This window comes from Lepidochelys kempii, chromosome 7, assembly GCF_965140285.1.
Source record: "Lepidochelys kempii isolate rLepKem1 chromosome 7, rLepKem1.hap1, whole genome shotgun sequence".
Classification (NCBI taxonomy): Eukaryota; Metazoa; Chordata; order Testudines; family Cheloniidae; genus Lepidochelys; species Lepidochelys kempii.
Genome location: NC_136386.1, coordinates 53,354,414 through 53,380,022, shown reverse-complemented (window position 1 = coordinate 53,380,022; position 25,609 = coordinate 53,354,414). Strand labels below are relative to the sequence as shown.

Below are 25,609 nucleotides of genomic sequence, written 5' to 3'. Positions count from 1 at the left end.
AACTTTTATTATTGTTACTACTACTACTGTTACTACCAGCTCACTTGAGTTAAAAAAATTTCTTAAATACTTGAACAATTATATGAAATTCACTGACCCCAACACGACAAAGCATTTTAACATTCTTTGGGACGCAGTGGCCAACCTGTGGCTCCGGAGCCACATGCAGCTCTTCAGAAGTTAATATGCGGCTCCTTGTATGGGCACCGACTCTGGGGCTGGAGCTGCAGGTGCCAACTTTCCAGTGTGCCGGGGGGTGCTCGCTGCTCAACCCTTGGCTCTGCCACAGGCCCTGCCCCCACTCCACCCCTTCCTGCCCCCTCCCCTGAGCCTGCTATGCGGGGAGGAAGGGGAAGTCACTGATCGACAGGGCTACTGGTGGGCAGGAGGTGCTGGGAGTGGGGGTGGGGAGCTGATGGGGGGGTGCTGATGTATTACTGTGGCTCTTTGGCAATGTACATTGGTAAATTCTGGCTCCTTCTCAGGCTCAGGTTGGCCACCCCTGCTTTGGGAAGTCACTTGGAGAAAGATACTCTGTTACCCTTAATGCAGTTTTATTTTGTTCTCTGTGTGTATGTAAAATGTGCTGACTCACAGCTACTCTGTGTCTTTGCATGCATATAGGAAAATAATGGATTTGCATGGAAATTCACTCATGACTCTAAAAATAGTAATACAATGGTGCTAGTGTTGCCAGATGGTCAGTACCTGAAACAGGCTTAAAAATACCAACTGCAAATTAACGAGAATAGTTTTAATTGCTCTTTATTTACAGCGAGAAGAGTTTTGGACTTTTTCAAATTTCAGAATGGTGGGCTGATCAAAAGACCTGGAGTTTTAATTGTAGCCTGACTTACCGACTATGTGAACTGATGTTCTAGCAAACAGTGCAGCCAGGAGAAGTGATCTAACGGCAGTGAAAGTTAAGAGTTGATTTCCCACCTTAAATTTTAATTGGTCTTGGCTCTTTAATATGACCTCTTGGAAGTTTCCTGTTCTGCAGCTGAGGCTAAATGGTAATCTGTTTAGAAGGCTAGAAACTATAAATACAGGAACTTGGATGCTTATAGAAAAGTTATTTAAATCTCCTCCAAAACCCATAGGCTCAAAATGTTTCCACCACGATGATTTTCTACTGGCCTTGTTTATAAGAGTTATAAAAAGGACTCTAAACTCTGAAAGAGTTGGGACTAGTCAGGAATTACTAAAACTGCAAAACTGTTGTGTCCTATAACATAGGAGGTGTCTAATTCAGTGTTTTAATCATGATAAAATTATACCTTCATTGCATGACGTAAACTCCAGGCATCATAATAGGTAGGTGGCATGAACAAGGCTAGTATCAGTTCTTCCATGTTTCCACTTAGTTCAGACTTCAGATCTTTAATTAAATCCTATCCAATTACAAAAATAAGTATGAGGTTACAATACAAATATGTAGTACACGAACTGTGTGGTAATTAGGAAGGGGTTGAAGAGGCAGTATTCAGATGTTCAGATTTGCTGGAGGTTATAGGCTGGGGTTAGGGTTCAGATGATCACTCTAGGCATTAATATTGTTTATTACACTGCTGTAAACTACTGAGCAGTCTATGCAAGATTTCAGACCAAAAAGGCAGAAGTCTCACAGGATTAGTTGATTTTTCAAGATTTCCATTATTTTAGCTAATGAAAAGGTTGTGGTATCTACTGTTTCTGAGAGAACCAGAAAATAGACCCATCTGAATTTTGGATCCAGAATTCAAACATAAACCCTCCTCCCACAAAATTCAAAAGGGGTTTGGATTAGAGGTTCTGGTTTTGGCCAACTAACTATAACTATATTTTGATTATGTACAAAAAATAGCGAGTCAAGTTATATCACATCCACCGCTTTCCCCATATCCACAGAGCCAGTTATCTCATCACAGAAGGCAGTCAGGTTGGTCAGGCATGACTTGCCCTTGGTGAATTCATATTGACTGTTCTGATCACCTTCCTCTCCTCTAAGTGCTTCAAAATGGATTCCTTGAGGACCTGCTCCATGATTTTTCAGGGACTGAGTGAGGCTGTAGTTCCCTGGATTCTCTCCTTCTTCCCTTTTTTAAAGATAGACACTATATTTGCCTTTTTCCAATCGTCCAGGAACTCCCCCGATCGACATGAGTTTTCAAAGATAATGGCCAATGGCTCTGCAATCACATCAGCCAACTCCCTCAGCACCCTCAGATGCATTGCATCCGGCCCCATGGACTTGTGCATCTCCAGCTTTTCTAAATAATCCTTAACCTGTTCTTTCACCACTGAGGGCTGCTCACCTCCTCCACATACTGTGCTGCCCAGTGCAGCAGTCTGGGAGCTGACCTTGTCTGTGAAGACCAAGGCAAAAAAAGCATTGAGTACTTCAGCTTTTTCCACATCATCTGTCACTAGGTTGTCTCTCTCATTCAGTAAGGGTCCCACACTTTCCCTGACCTCCTTCTTGTTGCTAACATACCTGTAGAAACCCTTCTTGCTACCCTTCACATCCCTTGCTAGCGGCAACTCCAATTGCGCTTTGGCCTTCCTGATTACATCCCTGCATGCTCAAGCAATATTTTTATACTCCTCTCTAGTCATCTGTCCAAGTTTCCACTTCTTGGAAGCTTCGTTTTTGTGTTTAAACTCACTGAAGATTTCTCTGTTGAGCCAAGCTGGTCGCCTGCCATATTTGCTATTCTTTCTGCACATCGGGATGGTTTGTTCCTGCACCCTCAATAAGGCTTCTTTAAAATATAGCCAGCTCTCCAGAACAGTTTATACACATCCATGACAATGCTCCAGTCATGTGAGTTACCCCACCAAGTCTCTGTTATTCCAATCACATCATAGTTCCTTGACTGTCCAAGGACTTCCAATTCTTCCTGTTTGTTTCCCAGGCTTCTTGCGTTCGTGTACAAGCACCTAAGATAACAAGCCGATTGCCCTACTTTCTCAGTATGAATCAGGAGGCCTCCCCTGGTGCACCCTCCTCCTTGTGTTTTCTCCCAGTATCCCACTGCCCCACTTACCTCACGGCTTAGGTCTCCTAATTTTAGATTTCAACCACTACATGGTTTTTACCCTTTGGGACACAGTATTGTAGCGAAGGAACATTAATAAAATATACTAACTGCTCTCTCCCAGCTGGAAAGCACCATGGTCATTCTAGTTTTCTGGTGTGGCAGGACGAATGGGTTAACTACTATAGCAAAAGGGAAGTTCAAGAGCATGTTAGCTTCCTGGCAAATGAGTGAAACATCCTTGATACACATTAAAACATTCACCTTTCTTCTGGTATTTCAATAAAAACAAAAAAGCTGCTTTCTGTAGCTATTCAGGTTCCATCTACAGCACCCATCCTCAGCAATTCACTTAATGACTGGTAAGTTATTGAAATATGCACGGTCATCTATCTTCCTTCCGTATATATCTGAACGAGTGCTGATTTTCCATTTAGAGAAGACAGACAATAAGCTATTCTACAGACTGTCAGGTAGGTCAGTCTGTAGAATTCTTACAGACTTACAAGAAGTGGAAGGTTGGACATATGACCAGGGAAGAGTATAAAAATATTGCTCGGGCATGTAGGAATGTTATCAGGAGGGCCAAATCGCACCTGGAGCTGCAGCTAGCCAGAGATGTCAAGAGTAACAAGAAGGGTTTCTTCAGGTATGTTGGCAACAAGAAGAAAGCCAAAGAATGTGTGGGCCCCTTACTGAATGAGGGAGGCAACCTAGTGACAGAGGATGTGGAAAAAGCTAATGTACTCAATGCTTTTTTTGCCTCTGTTTTCACTAACAAGGTCAGCTCTCAGACTGCTGCGCTGGGCATCACAAAATGCGGAAAAGATGGCCAGCCCTCTGTGGAGATAGAGGCGCTTAGGGACTATTTAGAAAAGCTGGACGTGCACAAGTCCATGGGGCCGGACGAGTTGCATCCGAGAGTGCTGAAGGAATTGGCGGCTGTGATTGCAGAGCCACTGGCCATTATCTTTGAAAACTCGTGGCGAACCGGGGAAGTCCCGGATGACTGGAAAAAGGCTAATGTAGTGCCAATCTTTAAAAAAGGGAAGAAGGAAGATCCTGGGAACTACAGGCCAGTCAGCCTCACCTCAGTCCCTGGAAAAATCATGGAGCAGGTCCTCAAAGAATCAATCCTGAAGCACTTGCATGAGAGGAAAGTGATCAGGAACAGCCAGCATGGATTTACCAAGGGAAGGTCATGCCTGACTAATCTAATCGCCTTTTATGATGAGATTACTGGTTCTGTGGATGAAGGGAAAGCAGTGGATGTATTGTTTCTTGACTTTAGCAAAGCTTTTGACACGGTCTCCCATAGTATTCTTGTCAGCAAGTTAAGGAAGTATGGGCTGGATGAATGCACTATAAGGTGGGTAGAAAGCTGGCTAGATTGTCGGGCTCAACGGGTAGTGATCAACGGCTCCATGTCTAGTTGGCAGCCGGTATCAAGTGGAGTGCCCCAAGGGTCGGTCCTGGGGCCGGTTTTATTCAATATCTTCATAAATGATCTGGAGGATGGTGTGGATTGCACTCTCAGCAAATTTGCGGATGATACTAAACTGGGAGGAGTGGTAGATACGCTGGAGGGGAGGGATAGGATACAGAAGGACCTAGACCAATTGGAAGATTGGGCCAAAAGGAATCTGATGAGGTTCAATAAGGATAAGTGCAGGGTCCTGCACTTAGGACGGAAGAACCCAATGCACAGCTACAGACTAGGGACCGAATGGCTAGGCAGCAGTTCTGCGGAAAAGGACCTAGGGGTGACAGTGGACGAGAAGCTGGATATGAGTCAGCAGTGTGCCCTTGTTGCCAAGAAGGCCAATGGCATTTGGGGATGTATAAGTAGGGGCATAGCGAGCAGATCGAGGGACGTGATCGTTCCCCTCTATTCGACATTGGTGAGGCCTCATCTGGAGTACTGTGTCCAGTTTTGGGCCCCACACTTCAAGAAGGATGTGGATAAATTGGAGAGAGTCCAGCGAAGGGCAACAAAAATGATTAGGGGACTGGAACACATGAGTTATGAGGAGAGGCTGAGGGAGCTGGGATTGTTTAGCCTGCAGAAGAGAAGAATGAGGGGGGATTTGATAGCTGCTTTCAACTACCTGAAAGGGGGTTCCAAAGAGGATGGCTCTAGACTGTTCTCAATGGTAGCAGATGACAGAACGAGGAGTAATGGTCTCAAGTTGCAGTGGGGGAGGTTTAGATTGGATATTAGGAAAAACTTTTTCACTAAGAGGGTGGTGAAACACTGGAATGCGTTACCTAGGGAGGTGGTAGAATCTCCTTCCTTAGAGGTTTTTAAGGTCAGGCTTGACAAAGCCCTGGCTGGGATTATTTAACTGGGAATTGGTCCTGCTTTGAGCAGGGGGTTGGACTAGATGACCTTCTGGGGTCCCTTCCAACCCTGATATTCTATGATTCTATGATTCCTGTCACTGCTGAACCAGTGCTGTCTCCTTGTATCTGAAGGTGAAGGCTGTGTTGAAGATTGCATAGTCCATCCCACTAATTAATAGAGACAGACAAGCACATTGCACTGATACTCTATCTTAGCCCACTATCAGAACTGTTTCAAGGTCTTGGTGCTAATCTTTAACTATGAGACCTACAAATGGGGCGTAGAAGTAGATGGGGAATTGGTTTGCACACTTTTGGGCTTCTTTTTGGTGTATAAAGAAATCTTGAAGTCCTGTATCTGAACATCATTTTTGTTTTGACTCCTTGATTGCCTTATCTTTAGAAATGTCATGTCTGACCTTCCCTGATTCTAACTGTATCTCCAGGGAGGGTTATAAGAGCTAGCTCAGTTGTTTGAGCATTGGCCTGCTAAACCCAGGGTTGTGAGTTCAATCCTTGAGGGAGCCATTTAGGGATCTGGGGCAAAAACTGGGGATTGGTCCTGCTTTGAGCAGGGGGTTGGACTAGATGACCTCCTGAGGTCCCTTCCAACCCTGAAATTCTATAATTCTATGAAATCCTTAACTGAAGGGTGCTTTATCTTTAACAAAGATACTTTCTTCTATTTCTAATAGAGCACAAAGTTTTAAACACACTGAATACAACTTATGCTTATGCTCACATAAATTGGTTAGTCTCTAAGGTGCCACAAGTACTCCTTTTCTTTTTGTGAATACAACTACTTTCCTGTCCTGAATTAATTAGTATCAGAGGGGGTAGCCGTGTTTGTCTGTATGCACAAAAACAACGAGGAGTCAGGTGGCACCTTAAAGACTAACAGTTGCATCTGAAGAAGTGGGATTTTTAGCTTATGAAAGCTTATGCCCAAATAAATCTGTTAGTCTTTAAGGTGCCACCGGACTCCTAGCTGAATTAATTAGGTTTCATGCATTGATAGCTATGAGTCATAATTATTCTAATTCTCCAACTGCCCCTAGAATTTTTTTTAGGAAAAACAGAGTAGATAAAATCTTAATCTCAACCATAAGACATGTAGAAAACGTATTTGATTTTAAGGAAAAACAAATTTGGGCCTTCTTTATCTATCGAAGGACAAAAAAGGGGCACTGACCCAATTTTCTTTTCCTGGGCATGTTGTCTTTTAAAGTTTTCTATGCATGAAGGCCTAGCTGTTTCAGACTACTCTGCTGCAACACCTGCCTCCAAATTGTGATCAACAGGGATGCTGTTGCTGACAAAGCATGATACCTAGCAGTCATGTGACAAACCCATACCTAAGGAACTCCCCAACACCACACTTGAGGGCAAGTAACAAAAATGAAGACAGATCTCCTTCCTTTCTCTCAGAGTGGCACAGCAACGTGCACCAGGAGAGCTAATCTTTTCAAAGTCCTCTCCATACTGCTAGCTTCTCCCCCACTTTTTTTAGAGTCTCAACTCTGGGGGGCAAGTTTCTCACTTGGTTTCTCACTCACAGCACCTAGGCACAACAGGGTTTCAGTCTTGGTTGTGGTTTCTAGGCACTGCCAGAGCACAGAAGTAATTTAAAAGGAACATTTTTACAGATATAATATGGATATTCTTTCCCTATTTGTAAATTACACATATTTCAATCAATAATATTTCTGGCTACATTTTCCTGAGAGAAAGGTAATATTTTAGCAGTTACAATGCTTGCCCATTTTTAGGATCTAAACTCTTTTCAAGATTTCCAGGGTGGTTTCTTTTTCCCCGCCATCCCCCAAAGCTTTTGTTCTCATCTTCCCCGAGACACTATCACTAAAATAATATTATGGAGTTAAATGTCATGTGATGCAGCACAGTAGCTAAGTGAGTTCTCAGCAGACTCCTGAAAAATTCCTCATTTAAAGCCCTACACTCCCTTTTTGGGGGGCAAAAATCAGAGAAAGTGGCAAGAAATGTCTAAACTTTTTTGATCACCAGAAAAGGCCAACTCCACCAAAGCAGATATGAAAACTTTGCAGCCTGTTTCCTGGAACTCAAAGATGATGGGTCATGACAAACAAATTAGCTGCCAGGAGTGTGCAAAATGGAGAGAGCAGAGTTTACTATATATAATGCATATTTACCACTTGTTCAGTGACAAGGTACACTACGACAATAGTATCAGACTGGTCTTATAATCAGGACCCAGTGCAAAGGTTAGTCACAAACTAAATGTTTTATTATTTTATTTCCTGTCCTCAGAGCTCAAATTTTCTTTTAAAATATGTTATCTAAATCTAACCATAGTTGTCCAATGAGGCTTACTCAGTGGTGCTTAGAGTGTTAGACTATGTTTGTTTTAACTCTAATTATGAGTAAACCAAGTGAAGTTGAATTACTTCACTTGGTTTACTCATATTAAAGTTGAAACAATCATAATCTAACACTGGTTTGAGTGTAACAGTTTTACAGAGTTTGCTTATACCATAAATTACCCTGTATAACTCAGATTCTGCTCCATGTTACCACCACCTATAGTAGGCTATCCTCCACGGTCAATTCTTGAAGTTTGTACTTAAGTAGCAGTTTTGCCTGAGTAAGGACTTTAGGGTTTAGACTCCAGTCTCTCTAACTGCATGTAAATAGTTTGTCTTTCATGGAACACTTTACACTGATTCTTGCTGAATTTTGTTCCATTAGTTTCAGAGTGTCTTTCCAATTAATCAAGATCACATTCCATACGTTAATATTACCTGCTAAAGTATTTCTGATGTCTTCCACATAGGTATAGTTTGAATTTCATTATGTTCTGCCCTTCAAATAATACATACAAATAAAGGAAACTTATTGCTTGCTCATGGAAAGACAGTGCTTGAAGAAATCCCACCAATTGTCAGGGCTGCACTGACGTTCCCGGAGCTACTGGTAGGACAAGGAATGTAGCTAAGCGTACACAGAAATTTTAAAAACAAAAATTGGGTGCACTCTACCTGGGACTAAAATACCATTACAGACCGCCAGGTTTGCTGTGTCACTGCCGATTTGTTTATTGGTTAGAAGAGTAACCAAAGAACATACCTTGCCATACATCGTCTTGAAAGCTGCCTTGATTTTTTGCCTTTGATCGTTGGAGCGATTGGACACAACATTAATGATAGCCTGCTCATCCGTTCCTAGGAAATAAAAAGGCAATTTCTTACAAGAAATTAAACATAACCCTCCAAAACTGTTCATTTTTACAATTTTTAGAGTTTTGACAAATACAGTGCAAATTTTTATACACATATATATAAAAATTAAAAATGTTGGCCAATATATATGCTTAAAGGGTACAGTTTTCAAAAGCACCGACTGAGAATTAGGAGTCTGAAATTTTTTTACCCAAGATCTATACAATTAGAAGAAAAGAAAAATGCCTTTAACTTTTTGGCTAATAAACAAACTCTGTAGTAATCACTAAATACAGATCTTCTCTTACCAAATCCCTTCATAGCCTTGCGCAGTATTTCTGCATCCCTCCCAGCATCGAAGTTGGGCGCAGCTTGAATTGTGCCCTGAGTACTTTGAGTCATTGCTGCAGGCTAAGAGTGAACGAGTTATGCATTACCAGCCAATTTACATAATGCAAAGTACTAACTGAATGTAGTGTTAAACTTTACAGTTAATATTTCAGAGAGACACGCAAGGAACTTGTCTAAGTTTTACCACACACTCCTGGGGAGAGGAACAACCTCTTAACAGTTAGGAAGGCATTTTATCACAATTAACAGTCTTGATCCACTAGTGCCACATTAACACTGTTTTGCACAGTTGCATTGCTGAGGATGTATTCTGGATGCAAACTCAGTGACCATTTAGGACAGAACTGTTCTTTCCAATACATGTTGCTGATCTCTAGGGAGTATTCTGGATGTAGAACTTTCACTGAAATCAGTGGGCTTTCCAAACAGACCACATGCAGAATACTGAAGAAAGCTGCTGTGTGGGTTAAAGACGACTGTGACTCTCCTTTTTGCATAGACAGCTTTTCCAAAAGCAAGCTACTAGAGGGCAGATCCTTTCAGCCTAAGTAGCTGACCTGTGCACTGGGGATTCTGCAGGGGCTTAATAGAAAGGAATCCTCCTCTCAGAGCACACTGAATCATAGAATATCAGGGTTGGAAGGGACCTCAGGAGGTCATCTAGTCCAACCCCCTGCTCAAAGCAGGACCAATCCCCAATTAAATCATCCCAGCCAGGGCTTTGTCAAGCCTGACCTTAAAAACCTCTAAGGAAGGAGATTCTACCACCTCCCTAGGTAACGCATTCCAGTGTTTCACCACCCTCCTAGTGAAAAAGTTTTTCCTAATATCCAACCTAAACCTCCCCCACTGCAACTTGAGACCATTACTCCTTGTCCTGTCCTCTTCTACCACTGAGAATAGTCTAGAACCATCCTCTCTGGAACCACCTCTCAGGTAGTTGAAAGCAGCTATCAAATCCCCCCTCATTCTTCTCTTCTGCAGACTAAACAATCCCAGTTTCCTCAGCCTCTTCTCATAAGTCATGTGTTCCAGACCCCTAATCATTTTTCTTGCCCTTCGCTGGACTCTCTCCAATTTATCCACATCCTTCTTGTAGTGTGGGGCCCAAAACTGGACACAGTACTCCAGATGAGGCCTGGTGTGTCTGCTGCAGCTACTGATTCCCTTCTCTGGCCACATTAACCACCATTCAATCCACAAAATGGTGGATCCACTACCCCGTTCCAGTCCTTCCCTGGCCCACACTAATCTGTCCCAAAGCACACTGGTAGTCCAAACAGAGCTGTGCTCCATGCTGTGCAGTCCCCACACGTGACAAATGATTGCACCAATTCCACTGCATCTTTGCACCACTATGCTCATACGGGTGGGGAATGCACAGGTATTTGCCCCCCTCAAAGGAAGATCATGGCTTCTTGCAGACTACTAGCAAGAGAAAAAATGTAAATGTTTTCTCATCCCCTTAGATCACAGGTGGAAAATCTCACATATAAACTACTTCTCATAATTCCCTGAATGAAAATGGGCAGAGCCTGTCTAAGTCATGGAGAGTAGGCAAGACTACATCATAGGCTAATTTTATCCTAAAGTTATATATATAATTCAGTACAGAAGAAAAAGTGCTGGATTACAATTTAATGTAAAAGTGTGAAGCTTTCTGACAAAATGTCCAACTCCTTTCAAAAATACTGACTATAAAATACACTAACTTTGTATTCTTTGAAAGAGAGGCTAATTGTGGTAAATGGTGCTGGGTAACAATCTAAGACACCTAGTGATCCATGCTAGTAAAGAACCCAAGCCCACCTATAGGATTGATTTGCTCTTTACATTTTGCATGCAGTACTAAGGAAACTGCAAGGGCTTCTATGGCATTACTGCCAATGTACCTTAGCTGTTATAAAGGAATAACCTCAGCATATATAGCCCTGCATGCACACTACCTAAAAATATACATGGGCATTTGTTTTGGTTACATGGAAGAGTGCCCTACTATAAAACAGTATCTGTTTGTGGGATTTGCTAAGCAATGTGCTTATATGGCACTTGTAATAAAAACAATCCAAAGGAGACCAGCTTAGTTGTTACTGTCTCTACTGCACAACTACCATACACAGATCTCTTAAATAAGCAAGCAGTTTTTAATGTATACAGTAGTCAACTGAGCATCCTTAGAAACTTATGTAGTAAAGCAGCTAAAACAAAATGGGTGAACTTCACTTGCTGGCAAAGGCCCTCTTTGCCCCCACAATACCCCTAAATGGGCGTTTGAGTGTGGAAAAACACACATGTGACATGACTGCATAGTGGAGAGGGGAAGAGAGATGGCGTCTCCATATCCTATGCCTGCCAAGAGAGAACACTCCACACCTGCTCTGATTTTGGTGATATGGATAGTGTCCACTGGATCTATACTTACATGGATCCAGTGACTAGGAACCCCTGCACAGGGTGCAGTGATCCTTCCTCCAGGCCATAGGCCTGAATATTGGCCCCAAGACAGCAGTGCTACAGCCCTGCAGCTAGCCTCTGGCTTGGGGGCAGTAATTGTCCCACCCCTATCCCAGACTTGATGCAAGATAATCTCTTTACAGAGGAATCAAGAATTGCATTCTCTGTGCTTGCTTTGATGTACTTCTGGCCTTAATCTTTCTTTCTCCCAAAATACCAGCAGTGATTAGATCCACATTAAGGTTTCATTGCTCAATAACCGTTTCTTAAAAACTGATTTTATTGTTAACTCAATAACAAAAAAACCTTCTTGAGCCTGTTTGTTTTGTTCCTTCTTCCAAGTTTCAGTCTACAGTGACATTTTATTCCTGAAAATAGAATGGTTGACAAACTGCTGGGCAGAGCTTTCAATAGAACTATATAAACAGTGTACTGGAAAATCTGCAGTTAGAATAGTATGTTGCCAGTTTGCATGTGTAAGGAACATGTCATCTAAACAAACATCTGTGGCCTTAAAAATAAAGTCAGAGAGCCTATAACCCGCAAACTATAAACACATATATAAAAATGATCTACACATCTGGTTGAGTCTAATATTGAAGTGTGGGTGTATCCAAAGTAAACCATCATTTTGCAGCATCTTTAAAAAGTTTCCAAACTGAAAGTAAGAGTTATATGGTAAGTGAAAAATCAAAGGGAAACGATTGTGAAGCAATACCTTTCGTGGCATAACTATATTCCACTGTCCTCCCTATTCTAGTGTGGGTGTATTTTCAATTAGTGTGTTCCATGTTATTTTCCATACTCCCTTGGTGCACAGATTAATGAAGAAATATTTTATGTATTATTCTCATGCTGCTAGAAAGTATGTTTTGAGACACCATGCTGCTTACATCATTTACTTTGCATTATGCTCCAATCTACCTGTGATTAACATACATCTAAGGAGAGCATAAAATCCCTCCTTTACCTGTAAAGGGTTAAGAAGCTCAAATAACGTGGTTGGTACCTGACCAAAAGGACCAATAAGGGAAGAAGAAACTTTCAGATCTGTGGGGGAAGGTTTTTGTTTGTGCTCTCTTTGTGTTCTCTCCGGGACAGGGATGGACCAGGGCAGGAAAAACACATCTCCTAAAGCCATATCTGAAATAAGCATCTAGGATTACAAACTGTAAGTAATCACAAGGAAATGCGTTAGGTTATCTTCTATTTTAGCTTGAGAATTTTCTCTGTGCTAAGAGGGAGGTTTATTCCTGTTTTTTGTAACTTTAAAGTTTTGCCTAGAGGGGAATCCTCTGTATTTTAAATCTTATTACCCTGTAAAATTACCTTCCATCCTGATTTTACAAAGGTGCTTCTTTTAATTTTTTCTTTATAATAAAGTTTTGTTTTTAAGAATCTGATTGGGTTTTTAGTGTCCTAAAAACCCAAGGGTCTGGTCTGTGCTCACCATGATTACTCTCAAGCCTCCCCAGGAAAGGGGGTGAAGGGGTTGGGGGGATATTTTGGGGAAACAGGAACTCCAAGTGGTCCTTTTCCTAAATCTTTGTCTAACTCACTTGGTGGTGGCAGTGATACCATCCAAGGACAAGGAAGAATTTGTGCCTTGGGGAAGTTTTTAACCTAAGCTGGTAGAAATAAGCTTAGGGGGTCTTTCATGCAGGTCCCCACATCGGTACCCTAGAGTTCAGAGTGGGGAGGGAACCCTGACTCTACCTATTAACAAAATGAGGATCTAGATGTTTCAGTACAAAAATGTGCAGACTTGGGAATAAATACTTATTGTGTCAAAAGGCAGCTACCAGTCTTATGGTGGGTTTTTTTCATGCACACAAGTTCAATTAATCAGATTTTTAAAAAATGTTGTTTTCCAAATAATTCTGTTCTTGTCAGTATGATTTGATAGTTTACTCTAAAGTCTCAGTGAAAGCCTCACATACAGTTAAAAATTCATTATGATGTAACTCCTATACTTTTGTTTGATTTATTTTCAAAGGCTGTTGAAAACCTGGAAAGGATTCAGAAAAGAGCGACGAGAATTAGAGGTCTGGATAATGTGCCTTACAATAAAAATAAAAGCTCCAGCTATTTAGCTTCTCAAAGAGAAAGTTATGAGGTGACTCAATCACCGTCTATAAGTACCTATATGGGGAAAAGATTCTGATAGAAGAGGACTCTACTCTAGTAAAGGCATAACAAGAACCAATGACGGGAAACTGAAACTAGATAAATTAAAGAGAGACAAAAGTGCAAATTTCTAAATGAAGGTACTTAATCACTGGAACAACTTACCAAGGGATGTAGTGGCATTCCATAACTTGAAATCTTTAAATCTATATTGGACGTCTTTCTAATTATGTTCTAGCTCTACCACAAGCTATTGGCTTGATGCAGGAATTAATGGATGACATTCTGTACCCAGTGTTACACACGTCAAACTAGATGTCCATAAGGGTTTCTTCTTCTGGCCTTAAATCTATGAACGTTTATAATCTTATTGTTCAGAGCTTCATTAAATATTAGCATAGTGCAGAATTTACAATCAGATTATAAATCTGGTCATTAAATTGCCAATGCTTTGTTTTTCTGTTTTAAATATTACCATATAACCTAAGAGCCCAGTTGTCTGAATAATCTTATGTATGTAACCATGTCCAACCATGCTGCCCCATTATCCTCATTCTCATTTGTTGTGTCATGTTTATAATCTAGTTTGTAAATTCTTCGAGGCGGGTACTTTATCTAACAATCTGTTCTGCGAGACACCATGCACACCTTTGGTCTTGGTACAAATGCATAAGAAGAACTAGAAAAGAGGTTTTTAAAATTGCGTTAAAGCATGGGTTTGATTGTGGTCACTTGCTAAAGGCAAAAAGCCACTTCTGGTTTCAAGGTCAGGCATCTCTCCGGGATGGCAGATATGGCTTGCTCACTAATCAATGACAAAAAGTACCACTGCAAAAAGCCAGCTACTGTCAAAATCTGGCTTGGAGTTCATTTGGGTGCCTATTTCAGACTTGTGCGCTAAAAGACAACAAGGTTTAGGAGATGAATACTACCCTTCATGCTCATCTTTTCAAGTTGCACCCAAATTGCTGGGATGATAAAAAGACTGTGAAATTTTATCTGAATTCCCAGACTAGAGCCCTGCATGGGACTATTATTTTTAATCCCACTCCCGTCCCATCCCACAATATCCACTCACACCCACTCCCGCATTGTTTCTTGCATTTTTATCCTGCTCCCACCCACAAATCCTGCAAGAGAGACCAATTCCCCCATGCTACTAAAACAAACATATGGTCGGTTAATATACTATCTATCTATCTATATCGAGAGAGTATTTTTTTACATGGTTTAAGAAAGATTTGTTTAACTCCTGTTATAATAGGCATCAAATCTCTTTCTACCCCTCACGTAAATTTAAGTATTAAAACCTTTATTTTTTTAAAAAGAAAAGCTTGCTTTACATTGCTGAAATTCTATTTATGACAAACTACTGTTGTGCTTATCATACAGAACATCAAAGCAAATTGCACCACAGTTTTACCTTAAAAGGTGTAGATTTTTTTAAATTACTATAAAAAGTAAGTTAAAATAAACACTGAAATTTTTTTAAACTGCTTAAGTACCGTTTTTAGAACTTTGAGACATACCATTCCAATTATTTATATGTCAGGATTATTACTTAATGGAAAAACTGCTCACAGCACTTGGTTTTTGATAGAAATAAATTTTAAGAAGAGGCTCAAACTAAGTGATCGACAATAAGGTCAACTTAAACAGCAGATGTAGCTAAACTTGCATTTTGTTTTCCCACAAATTACCACAATCGGGTTTTTTTGCCCACCCAATCCTGCCTGCAACAAAATACATTTTACCCGCCCCTGGTATTATGGCAGTGGATGCTGTAGGACTCTATCTCAGACTGTCTTTTGAACAAGGTTTTTTCCTTCGCTGCATTGTGTATAATAGTAACACTATACATTATTTCAGTTGCCCAGCTGTGCTATATTGTATTATTGGCAGTGCAAAATGATAAAACCATGAACAAAGAAGTGTTTTTCCATTGAAGGGAAGTTAGCCTTTTTCCAAGACTGTTTGACATAGTATAACAAATGTATACCTCTCATACCAGCCAAACTTTCCCCAAAAGGTGTATTAGTTAAACTGATTACAAGTAACTGATGTGATAACTGATTTTGACACAGTCTATAACTGGAAATGAAAAGAAGCCATTCATTTTGAAAACTTTCATTCAAATGCTCATTGCAGTGAAGTCAGTGGCAACACTGACCAAGATTGGACCTTTATACCCAAGTCAAAGGGAAGGTCAAGCATGTGCTATTCAAAAATAGAATTAGACACATATTGCAGTATTTGGTAACATAGTAATACTCAGGATTGCAAAGAGAATCTGCTTTACATGGTTCCTATCCACTCAATGCCTTTGACTATACAGGACTGTATCCTCCCATAGCTGTTCTTCTGATATCATGTTGTGCATAACACATAAAGGGCTATTACCAAACAGACTATAACATTGTCTGCAGAATTACTGCCAACATCTCCCCTTCTCTGCCCACCACCCATCCACCCAGAACTATTGTAAAGAGGCAGTATTTTACATTACTATCCCCAAAACACAACTGTCATTTTCCCCATGAAAACTGTAATGTACTGCTCAGTTTTATTATGAAAGTAGTACAATACATACCTGACTAGGCATTGGGGAAGGTACTTGTCCACCAGGGTATCCCACTTAAAGGAAAATTTTAAAACAAAGAAAAAGAAAAAATGATTATTTCTTAATACAGAGTTAATATAGTATAATGTATCATCTTATTGCATAACGCATCACTTTACACATCTATCAACTTTGCATACATAATCTCTGTTTTCACATATGAAGTTGCCTATGATACTCAGCAAACTGCAGCTCTTGTGGAACCCACGAGAATGACTAGCAATAGCCAATTGAGAAGGGTTCGGTCACAGAGACCCCCTTGGGACTGTCACCTGATGTGCTGAGACTACCTCTGAGTCAGTTTTCTCTGACAGTTTGGGCCTCCAGAACCCTGCCTTGTTGAGCCAGATACGCCAGTCTGCTCCAACACAGACCCAGGGTCTGAACCACAGGCCCCAAAGCTGCAGACTTAACTGAAGACAGCTTAAGAAGTGCTCCTGTCTCCAGCACCCAGACATCCAGTTCCCAATGGGATCCAAACCCCAAATAAATCTGTTTTACTCTGTATAAAGCTTATACAGGGTAAACTCATAAATTGTCCACCCTCTAGAACACTGATAGAGAGATAAGCACAGCTGTTTACTCCCCAGGTATTAATTACTTACTCTGGGTTAATTAATAAGCAAAAAGTGATTTTATTTAGTATAAAAAGTAGGATTTAAGTGGTTCCAAGTAATAACAGCCAGAGCAAAGTAAGTTATCAAGCAAAATAAAACAAAACAAGTCTAAGCCTAATACAGTAAGAAGCTGATTATTTATAAAATCTCACCCTCAGAGATGTTCCAATAATCTTCTTTCACAGAAGTGTTATAGAGGGTGGACAATTTGAGTTTACCCTGTATAAGCTTTATACAGAGTAAAACAGACTTATTTGGGGTTTGAATCCCATTGGGAGCTGGGTGTCTGGGTGCTAGAGACAGGAGCACCTCTTAAGCATTTTCAGTTAAGTCTGCAGCTTTGGGGGTGTGGGTAAGACCCCGGGTCTGTGTTGCAGCAGACTAGCGTATCTGGCTCAACAAAGCAGGGTTCTGAAGTCCCAAGCTGGGAGGGAAAACAGGCTCAGAGGTAGTTTCAGCACATCAGGTGGCAGTCCCCAGGGAGTCTCTGTGATGCACCCCTTCATACCAATAAGCCACAGGAGTGCTCCAGTACACATGCTGGTAAGAAAGCATCAAGAGTGCTAAGCAATTTTACTAGTGCTGTGGGAGCTAGTGAACTCTCTCCCTTCTAACCCTTGCTCCCTATGACAAAAGCCAGGAAACTCAGAGCTAAGGAACAACCTGTGTTCAAAAGGAGCTCAACAGTTCAGTATAAAAGATATTCTAATCACTAAACTGACTAGAGTGAAGAGTAAATCACTTACAAATGTCTTAAATATAAATAGTGATACACTGACAATTGTTAAAGCAAAATACAACCAAAGTAGTCTGGTTTTCCATTAGAAAGCATTGGAAACCCAAACACTACATGTGTATTTTATTTTTCATATGTAGGCAGGCGTACATTCTCGTGTTGTGTTAACAGTGGCTTAACCACTATTAAAGTTAGTGAAGCAATTCTTAAAGGAACTAAGATGCCCTCGTAGCTGTCCCCATTCTCAGTCTCTTCTAAGTGCTGCTCTTAAGCGCATTTAAGGAGATAGTTGCCTAGCTGGCAACTGAAAATCCTTAAAATGTCCTTGACGCACATCATTTGCATTCACTGGGTTGCCTTTAAGTACCAGCTTACCTTCCTTTATACTTCCCCCTACTCCCAAGTGCTTAATTCAGTGTGGGTATAGAGATTTACTCTCACTGCTGAGCTCTGCACATATTTCTCTTGGCTATGCAGAAGCCTCTCCATAGAGGCACTGATCACTAGTGCATTCTGGTTTTCACAATTCATCAATGGCCTTGAGGATCAAGACACAACAGCATCCCAAACACTCTATGAAAATAAACACCAACAGGAAGTGTGCCTTTTCTGATATATGTAGTATTTATTTAGATTTGAGTTCTCCTGTCAGTCATTCATTGGTCTTAGAAATCATCAGGAATTGTCTGTCCTTCATAAGGACCGACACAGCATCCAACTGCAATAGCTAGGAACAAAAGAGGGAGCTGTGGGCATAATTGCAGTTTCTTAACCTGGAATTCCTTGGTGCAACTCTTAGGTATATGACTTTTTTGGTATCTGACTAGGATGCGCACACACAGGCACACGCACACACAGGCACACGCACAGCCCCATTACCTACCTGGTATTTGTGCTGGTCCACCTCCCACATAGCTTTGAGATGGAGGTTGAGGATAACCACCAATGCCAGATCCATTAGGGGGGACACCAAACCCAGGACCTGTAGGAGCTAGAGGGGAAAAAAGAAGTCAAAAATAGAAGTTTTTTGGTCATCTAATTTTAGTTGATTTATAATAAAAACAGAGTAGGATGCTGTGCAATGCAACTGAAACTAAAAATCTTTGGACACAAACAACAATATCCTAATAATTTATACAAAGATTTGAAAAGCTACTACCATGCCTCGTAAGTTCAGATACCGGATTGGAATAAAAGTGGTATATAATCATAACAGTTCTGATTTACCTTCATCTCCTTCAGAAATAAGTCTGTGAACCTTTCAGGTTGGATTTATTTAGGTGAAGTGTATTGAGAAACACATTTGTTTTTTTCCATTGGAATAATGTTAGACTTGGGAAAACACATGTATGTTTACTTCATAAAGCTTGCAGTTTGACCTCTGGTAATTGTCAGACAGAAGCAATAACACTAGTGGGGGGACGGGGGACAGAGGGCTTTCCTGAGAAGCCTGTTATTCAGAAACTGATATGTCAGAGTTTGGCTCTGGGGCGAGGCAGAACAGGAAACAAGAAATGATAAATGTTTACCCAGACCACATGTGCTAGGAATACAATGCAAGTTGACAGCGAGTGCAGATGAGAATTATTTTTTTTAAATGGGGTTGAAGTAGAAAAGAGGCGTGAATAATAACGTACATTCAGTGTTTAGAGCCTTGCCATCAAAATTAACAAAACTTCTGAATCCACAGCAACAACCCTAAAATCCTTTCCCTAATGAAAGTTGTGAAAAAATATATTCTAATATTATACATATATATATACTCCCTTTGATTAGAGCATAAAGCATTTGATAGCTATTAATTAAATAAGACTCAATAGCAAGAGAATAATTACTTACCCATTATCTGAAACTGAGGCACAAAGAGATTAAGCAATTTGACCATGGTCACACAACACGTCAGTGACATAAATGGAGATACTGGAGCTACTATGTAGGCTGCATTTCAGAGTCAGTTCCAGGGACAGACCACCGGAACCGACAGCTGAAAGACCTTCATGTGCTTCCGGTACTTTGGTTTTCTATTGTACCTGGTTTCTATCAGGAACTGGCTTCAATTAATTTTCTGATTTTTCCCCTTTGAATGTTCTCACCTAACCATGCTCTCTAATAGTTGCTCTTTGGCTCCCTCCACAGCTCTCCTCTGCCTTTTCTCTTTGAGCACAAACACTCACACTCACTCTCTCCCTCTCCCCCTCCCCACACCTGCCCTCCCTATTCTCCTGTTCCCACAAAGTTTCACCTCTGCCCTGCTGCCAACAAAAACCAGCTTGCTGATCGTGACTGGACTGGTGACAAACTCTATTCCTCTTCTTTCCTCTTCCTACTCCCTTCCTCTAACCCCACTTAAAAACAAAACAAACCTACTCATTTGTTTGTATTCCCATCCCCTACCCTTTTGTCCATTTGTATCATTAAACTGTAAACCCTTCAGGACACTGGTCACTTCTTTCCATGTCTGTATAGTGCCCAGCACCTGGGCCCTTGGGTGCTACTGTAATATTAATATTGCCTACTCCACAGAACCAAGCTCTGAGTGCCAGTCCCCTGCAATAACCACTACACAAAGCTTACTTTTTTGTATTTTCTGAACCAAATACAGGGACTGATTATGATGGAATTAACCTGTGAACAGTGTTCTTGAATATTACCTCCGGGATAAGATGGCATCCCCCCAGGTTGGGGAGCTCCAGGGTAGCCCCCCCCAGGTTGGGGAGCTCCAGGGTAGCCTCCAGATACAGGGTATCCTGCAGCTCCTGGGAACCCACCACTTGGTGGCGCTGCAGAATATGCACCACCTCCCACAGGAGGGAAGCCTCCAGGCACAGCAGGATAGGGGTATTGACCAGCAGGTGGATAAACAGACTCTTGTCCTGTAGGCTGAAAACAGATAATGGAGAGAATATTTGTGTATCTGCTAGAGGCAGACAAGGGAATAAAGACTCTTTCTCTAGGTACCAAAGTATGCACAACTTAATTAACAATAAAGCCTGACTTAACCCTTAACAAAGGAGAGAAATTAAAAAATCTGCACCGATGAACTTGCTTTAACTATTGTTACTGGGTTAAAAAAAACAGTACTGATATGGCGACATCAAAATGTATTTGCCTTGTCAAGTGTGAGCCTGACCGTTAACACTCTAATAGCAAGACGAGCAATAAATGAAATACAGGTCTTGAAACAAGCACATTCAAAATTGACTAGGGTCTCTGAGGGAAAAGTTCCTATGGATTAATAGCCATACATGAGATCTCAGAAATATGCAATCCAAGAGCTCCTGAAACTATAGTTCATGACTATATAAATCAAATTGGTTCACTGTAAATCAGTTCTGGGCAGGTGCCACTCCCAAACAGCTCTGCAAACACAGCCCACACATTGTGTACAATTCATACTCACCCACTTCCTGGGATTTGGTTTTATTAACAGAAATTAACAGTACAACAAAACTCTATTCAAACCTTCTCAGGCTTGGCTGCTCCCAAGATTCCTATCTCTGGACGGCTCAGCTCACACATTAGATTCTACCTGCTCAGAAGGCCATTCCCACCTGCCTTATATTTACTTCAGAGAGTCAGCAAAACCCACTTCATTGATGAAGTGAGCTGTAGCTCACGAAAGCTTATGCTCAAATAAATTGGTTAGTCTCTAAGGTGTCACAAGTACTCCTTTTCTTTTTAGGAAAACACTGTCAGTATGACTTCCTGACTTCAGGGCCTGTTGGGACAATACAGAGGCCACACACCTCACCTACGAGTAATTGTAATGTAAATTTCTAGCCAAAAACCACTAACAGTACAACTCATTTTAGGCAGAATAGCAATCATTTCACATTTTAAAATATTTTAAACCTAGCAAAGCAATAAATCCCCAACGAATAAGCTGCAATATTTCATTAAAACTCTAATTAAGATATTCCAATTATTCACGTAATGAAATCAAGTGTGTTTCTGGGATGAAACTTTAGCATTTCAGAATCCAGTGCAGCACTTTTGCTCATGAAAATAGAGGTTTCTAACAGACAAGGCTAATAAAGCCCTTAACTATAGCTGCACAAAGGGTGCCACTAGAATTGTTAGGACACATTCTGAATATATTAGCAAATCCCTGAAAAAATTATAAATGCAGCCGTGTTGTATGCATAGTACTTGAGTTTGTTGCATATGAATCATTTTCATCATGTTACAGTTCTCAAACTAGCTTAAATTTTCCAGTGCAGCTCATCCATCCACAGGATTCTAGATTAGTTTTTGATCCTCTTCTGCTGTATTGAAGTTTGTTTTGAAGCTTTTTGGAAATGAAGACCATATAACACTCAAGGCTGCACTAATAATCTCCATATCCTAGGCTGTCATGGGCTATGCTTTAAAGAATGGTGACAAAACTTTTGAAATCAGTGTAATGATTAATGATACTTAAATTCAAAATTTATCTGAAAATCTTTATTGATCAAAATACATGTTACAAACTAAGTGTTTTCACAATCTAAATTTGACTTTTAGTATGCACTTGTAGAGTAAATGTGATGTGTCTAGCAATAATGCTAGGTAAAAACTCTTCAGTAAAGTTGGAAATGCTACTGCAAACATTCTCTTACACTCTTTTTTTTTTTTTGTTATTGATGTCCAACTTCTTATATGCCATATATAAGTCATCAGGAATTTCCCATTTCCCATTTATTATTATTTTAAAGGGACAAAATCCACTTTAAAAAAAATCACACTTCTGTCTGAAAACTTTTTGTGTTATAATATAATAAACTGTTATAGTAAATGCCTAACATTACTATAACTGAAAGAGTAGAGAAAAGGTATTTCACTTCTTTCAGATTTGTTTTATTTGTCCATCTTGACAGCACTTTGGATATAGTCAGTTTCACGGTTTCCCCTGTTCGTATGAATCTTTCACACTTCAAGTGGGTAAAGAAAACACACTTTAAAATATATATATATATATATATATATATATATAATATATATGTAATGTGATTGACAAGACAAGGCAGAAAGCTTAATGGCAGGTGTAGTATCTGAAAATACTTTTAATTCATTTTTTGAATTTGACCAGATTTCAAGCTGTGTACTTTTAAAGGGTAGTTCTCACCAACATAACTTTTCATACTATGAATGTTTACCTACAATAAACCCTCAGTTAGAGATTTTTCCTTAAAAAAGCAGGGCCTGATTTTTTAAGCATATGTTGGTGCTCAGCACCTCTGGGAAAAAAGTTTGGTTCTGTTTGTTAAATGCAGATTTGATCTAAAAGCATTCAGCTACTCTTCCACTTCTTAACTCGAGACAGAGGCTGATGGTAGTACTAATGACTGGGGACCCCACAGCTGGGCTCAGGGGGGAGAGGGTGCGGGTATCTGAGCTGCGGGGGGGAGAGTGGGCCACAGCTGGGCTCAGCGGGGAGAAGGTGCAGGTATCTGGGCCGGGGGGGCTGTGGCAGAGCTGTGGGAAGGAGGGGATTTGGGTGTATTGGCTGGGGGGGGGGGGGGTGCAGAGAAACAGGAAGTGGGTTCTCATAGTGGTTTCTTTAACTCTCTACTCCTGGGGGAATTTTTGTGTGCGTCTGTATTGTTACAGACATACTTGCTGACAGGTATTTTGAAATAAATTACCAAATAATTGAAACTGATGTGATTATGTAGTGTTATTTTGACAAATAAACTTTACAGAATTTTGCAGAATTTTAAAATATTGTGGCAGAATTTTTAATATCTTGGCGCAGAATGCCCCCGGGAGTATTCAGTGGAATCTTAGATCTTCTGAGGGAGGGGAGGGATAGCTCAGTGGTTTGAGCACTGGCCTGCTAAACCCAGGGTTGTGAGTTCAATCCTTGAGGAGGCCGTTCGGGATCTGGGGCAGAAATTGGGGATTGGTCCTGCTTTGAGCAGGGGGTTGGACTAGAGGATCTCTTGAGGTCCCTTCCAACCCTGATATTCTATGATTCTACTCATGAGTTGCAAGGAGAATGATAGTCCCACAGCCAAAAGACAAGACAAATCAGCTAAACTGCTCTGCAGCAAAAGACAAGTCCTCACGGTGTAGAAGCAAGAAGCTAGATTTTCAAAGATGCTCATTACCCACGGCTCTCACTGAAATTAATGGGAGCTACAGTTTACTCAGCAACTCTGAAAAATCAGGCCACAGATCTACAGGGTATTACAGCTGAACCTTAAGCATGACCAGATGTGTGAACTCCAGCAATGACTGATCTAGATTCAAACATCTTCTGTATAATAGGCTGAAGCGAAACCCCAGATCAGAAGATCCTTGAACTTCTACATACATGGGGAGTGAGTCACAAAGTTTGGATTCAAATGTAGATCCAAACTACTGAATAAACACTGTTCTCATGACAAGAGGCACAGGACTATCCAGGAAAACAAAGAAAATCAAGAGAATTGACAAGTTACAAAACAAAACAAAAAAAATCACCAAAACTGAGCCAAGCTTCTCTCAGCCTACCAAATAACAAAAGAACTGTCTCTTAGGAGACCATGAAATGCCCTGAATGCCCATTACAGGAGCATGCTTTTTTTCCTCACGTGGAGAGGAAATAATTCTTTACTGCATTAGATTATCTGGACCCAAGCTCATGAACATCTTGAGGGATGATGCCAGAGACTGTAAATCTAAAAATATCCTGCATGAAAGTAATGACTAATATTCCCCCAGCACATGACATGACAGAAGAGAAAGTCACAAGGGTGTGGCCTATACTGCAAGTACAAGGCATTTAAAAAACAGGCCATACTTACGGGATATCCAGGGAAAGCAGAATAGCCTGAAGGGGGATAGCCTGGGTATGACATTCTGAAAAAGAACAATATTTTCAGTGACCAACTTTTGGATTTAAAGTACAGTGACATGAGTTAGTTGTTTGTGTGCTGAGTACGCATTATCTTGCTTAGCTGTGGAGGTCAGTACATGTTACTGATTTGTCAGCTACTTTAAAAAAATATAAGTTTTCATTTCAGAACTTTTCAGACACACAAACCTAATGAGGCAGATACAAAAGGAAAACCACATATCAATCATGCCACTCAGTGCCACTTTTGTTTAACCAGACAAATACAGGAAGAGAATTGTCTCCCAGGAAAGCGTTCTGTAAGGGTCTGGTCCAGTAAAGCTAAGGGCATTCTGCACCTTCCAAGATCAGGAGCTAGAAGAGGAGCATCGTATTTTATTTATGGAAGTTAAAAATGGTTTCTGAAGCTTATCATTTCTCGGGGAAAACGGTTTCTCCACTTGCTTGCTGTGCGCTATCATCCTCCTCCTCATCCCCAAAATGTGCACCCCTGTTGCATGATAATCCACTGACGGAGTTAAAGCACAGGGGAGGGGTAGTGGTGGCTGCATCCCTAGAATGGCATGCAGCTCATCATAGAAGTGGCATGTCTTGGGCTATGACCCCGAGCAGCCGTTTGCCTCTCTGGTTTTTTGGTAGGCTTGCCTGAGTTCCTTAAGTTTCACGTGACACTGCTGTGGGTCCATATTATAGCCTCTGTCCTTCATGCCCTTGGAGATTTTTTCAATGTTTGGGCTTTTCATCTTTTGGAACTGAGTTCTGATAGCATGGATTCGTCTCCCCATACAGCGATCAGATCCCGTACCTCCCATTCGGTCCATGCTGGAGCGCTTTTGCGATTCTGGGACTCCATCACGGTCACCTGTGCTGATGAGATCTGCACTCACCTGCAGCTTGCCACGCTGGCCAAACAGGAAATGAGATTCAAAAGTTTGCGGGCTTTTTCCTGTCTACCTCACCAGTGCATCTAAGTTGAGAGCGCTGTCCAGAGCGGTCTCAATGAAGCACTCTGGGATAGCTCCCAGAAGCCAATACCGTCATATCGCGACCACACTACCCCAAATTCGACCCTGCAAGATCGATTTCAGTGCTAATTCCCTCATCGGGAGAGCAGTACAGAAATCGATTTTAAGAGCCCTTTAAGTCGAAAAAAATGGCTTCGTCGTGTGGACAGGTGCAGGGTTAAATTGATCTAACGCTGCTAAATTCGACCTAAACTCATAGTGTAGACCAGGGCTCAGTGAGCAAAAATAATGGAGATCAAGTAGCAGAATTCAATTTTTTAAAACCCCCAGCATCACCATTTTGCATTGTTTCTAACAAATGA

The 25,609-nt window shown here is 40.9% G+C and overlaps 1 protein-coding gene across 1 annotated transcript in view; it reads right to left on the bottom strand.

Annotated features, from left to right (window-relative positions):
• ANXA7 (annexin A7) overlaps positions 1–25,609 on the bottom strand; it is a 54,948-nt gene that overhangs the window by 11,671 nt on the left and 17,668 nt on the right. The window contains exons 2-8 of the mRNA XM_073352833.1: positions 24,233–24,287; positions 20,117–20,345; positions 18,349–18,456; positions 16,083–16,126; positions 8,869–8,971; positions 8,469–8,563; positions 1,281–1,394 (exon numbers count right to left, since the gene is read on the bottom strand). Of these exons, the coding sequence (XP_073208934.1) occupies positions 1,281–1,394; positions 8,469–8,563; positions 8,869–8,971; positions 16,083–16,126; positions 18,349–18,456; positions 20,117–20,345; positions 24,233–24,286 (747 nt within the window). The 5' untranslated portion in view covers position 24,287. The remainder of the gene's footprint in view (positions 1–1,280; positions 1,395–8,468; positions 8,564–8,868; positions 8,972–16,082; positions 16,127–18,348; positions 18,457–20,116; positions 20,346–24,232; positions 24,288–25,609) is intronic.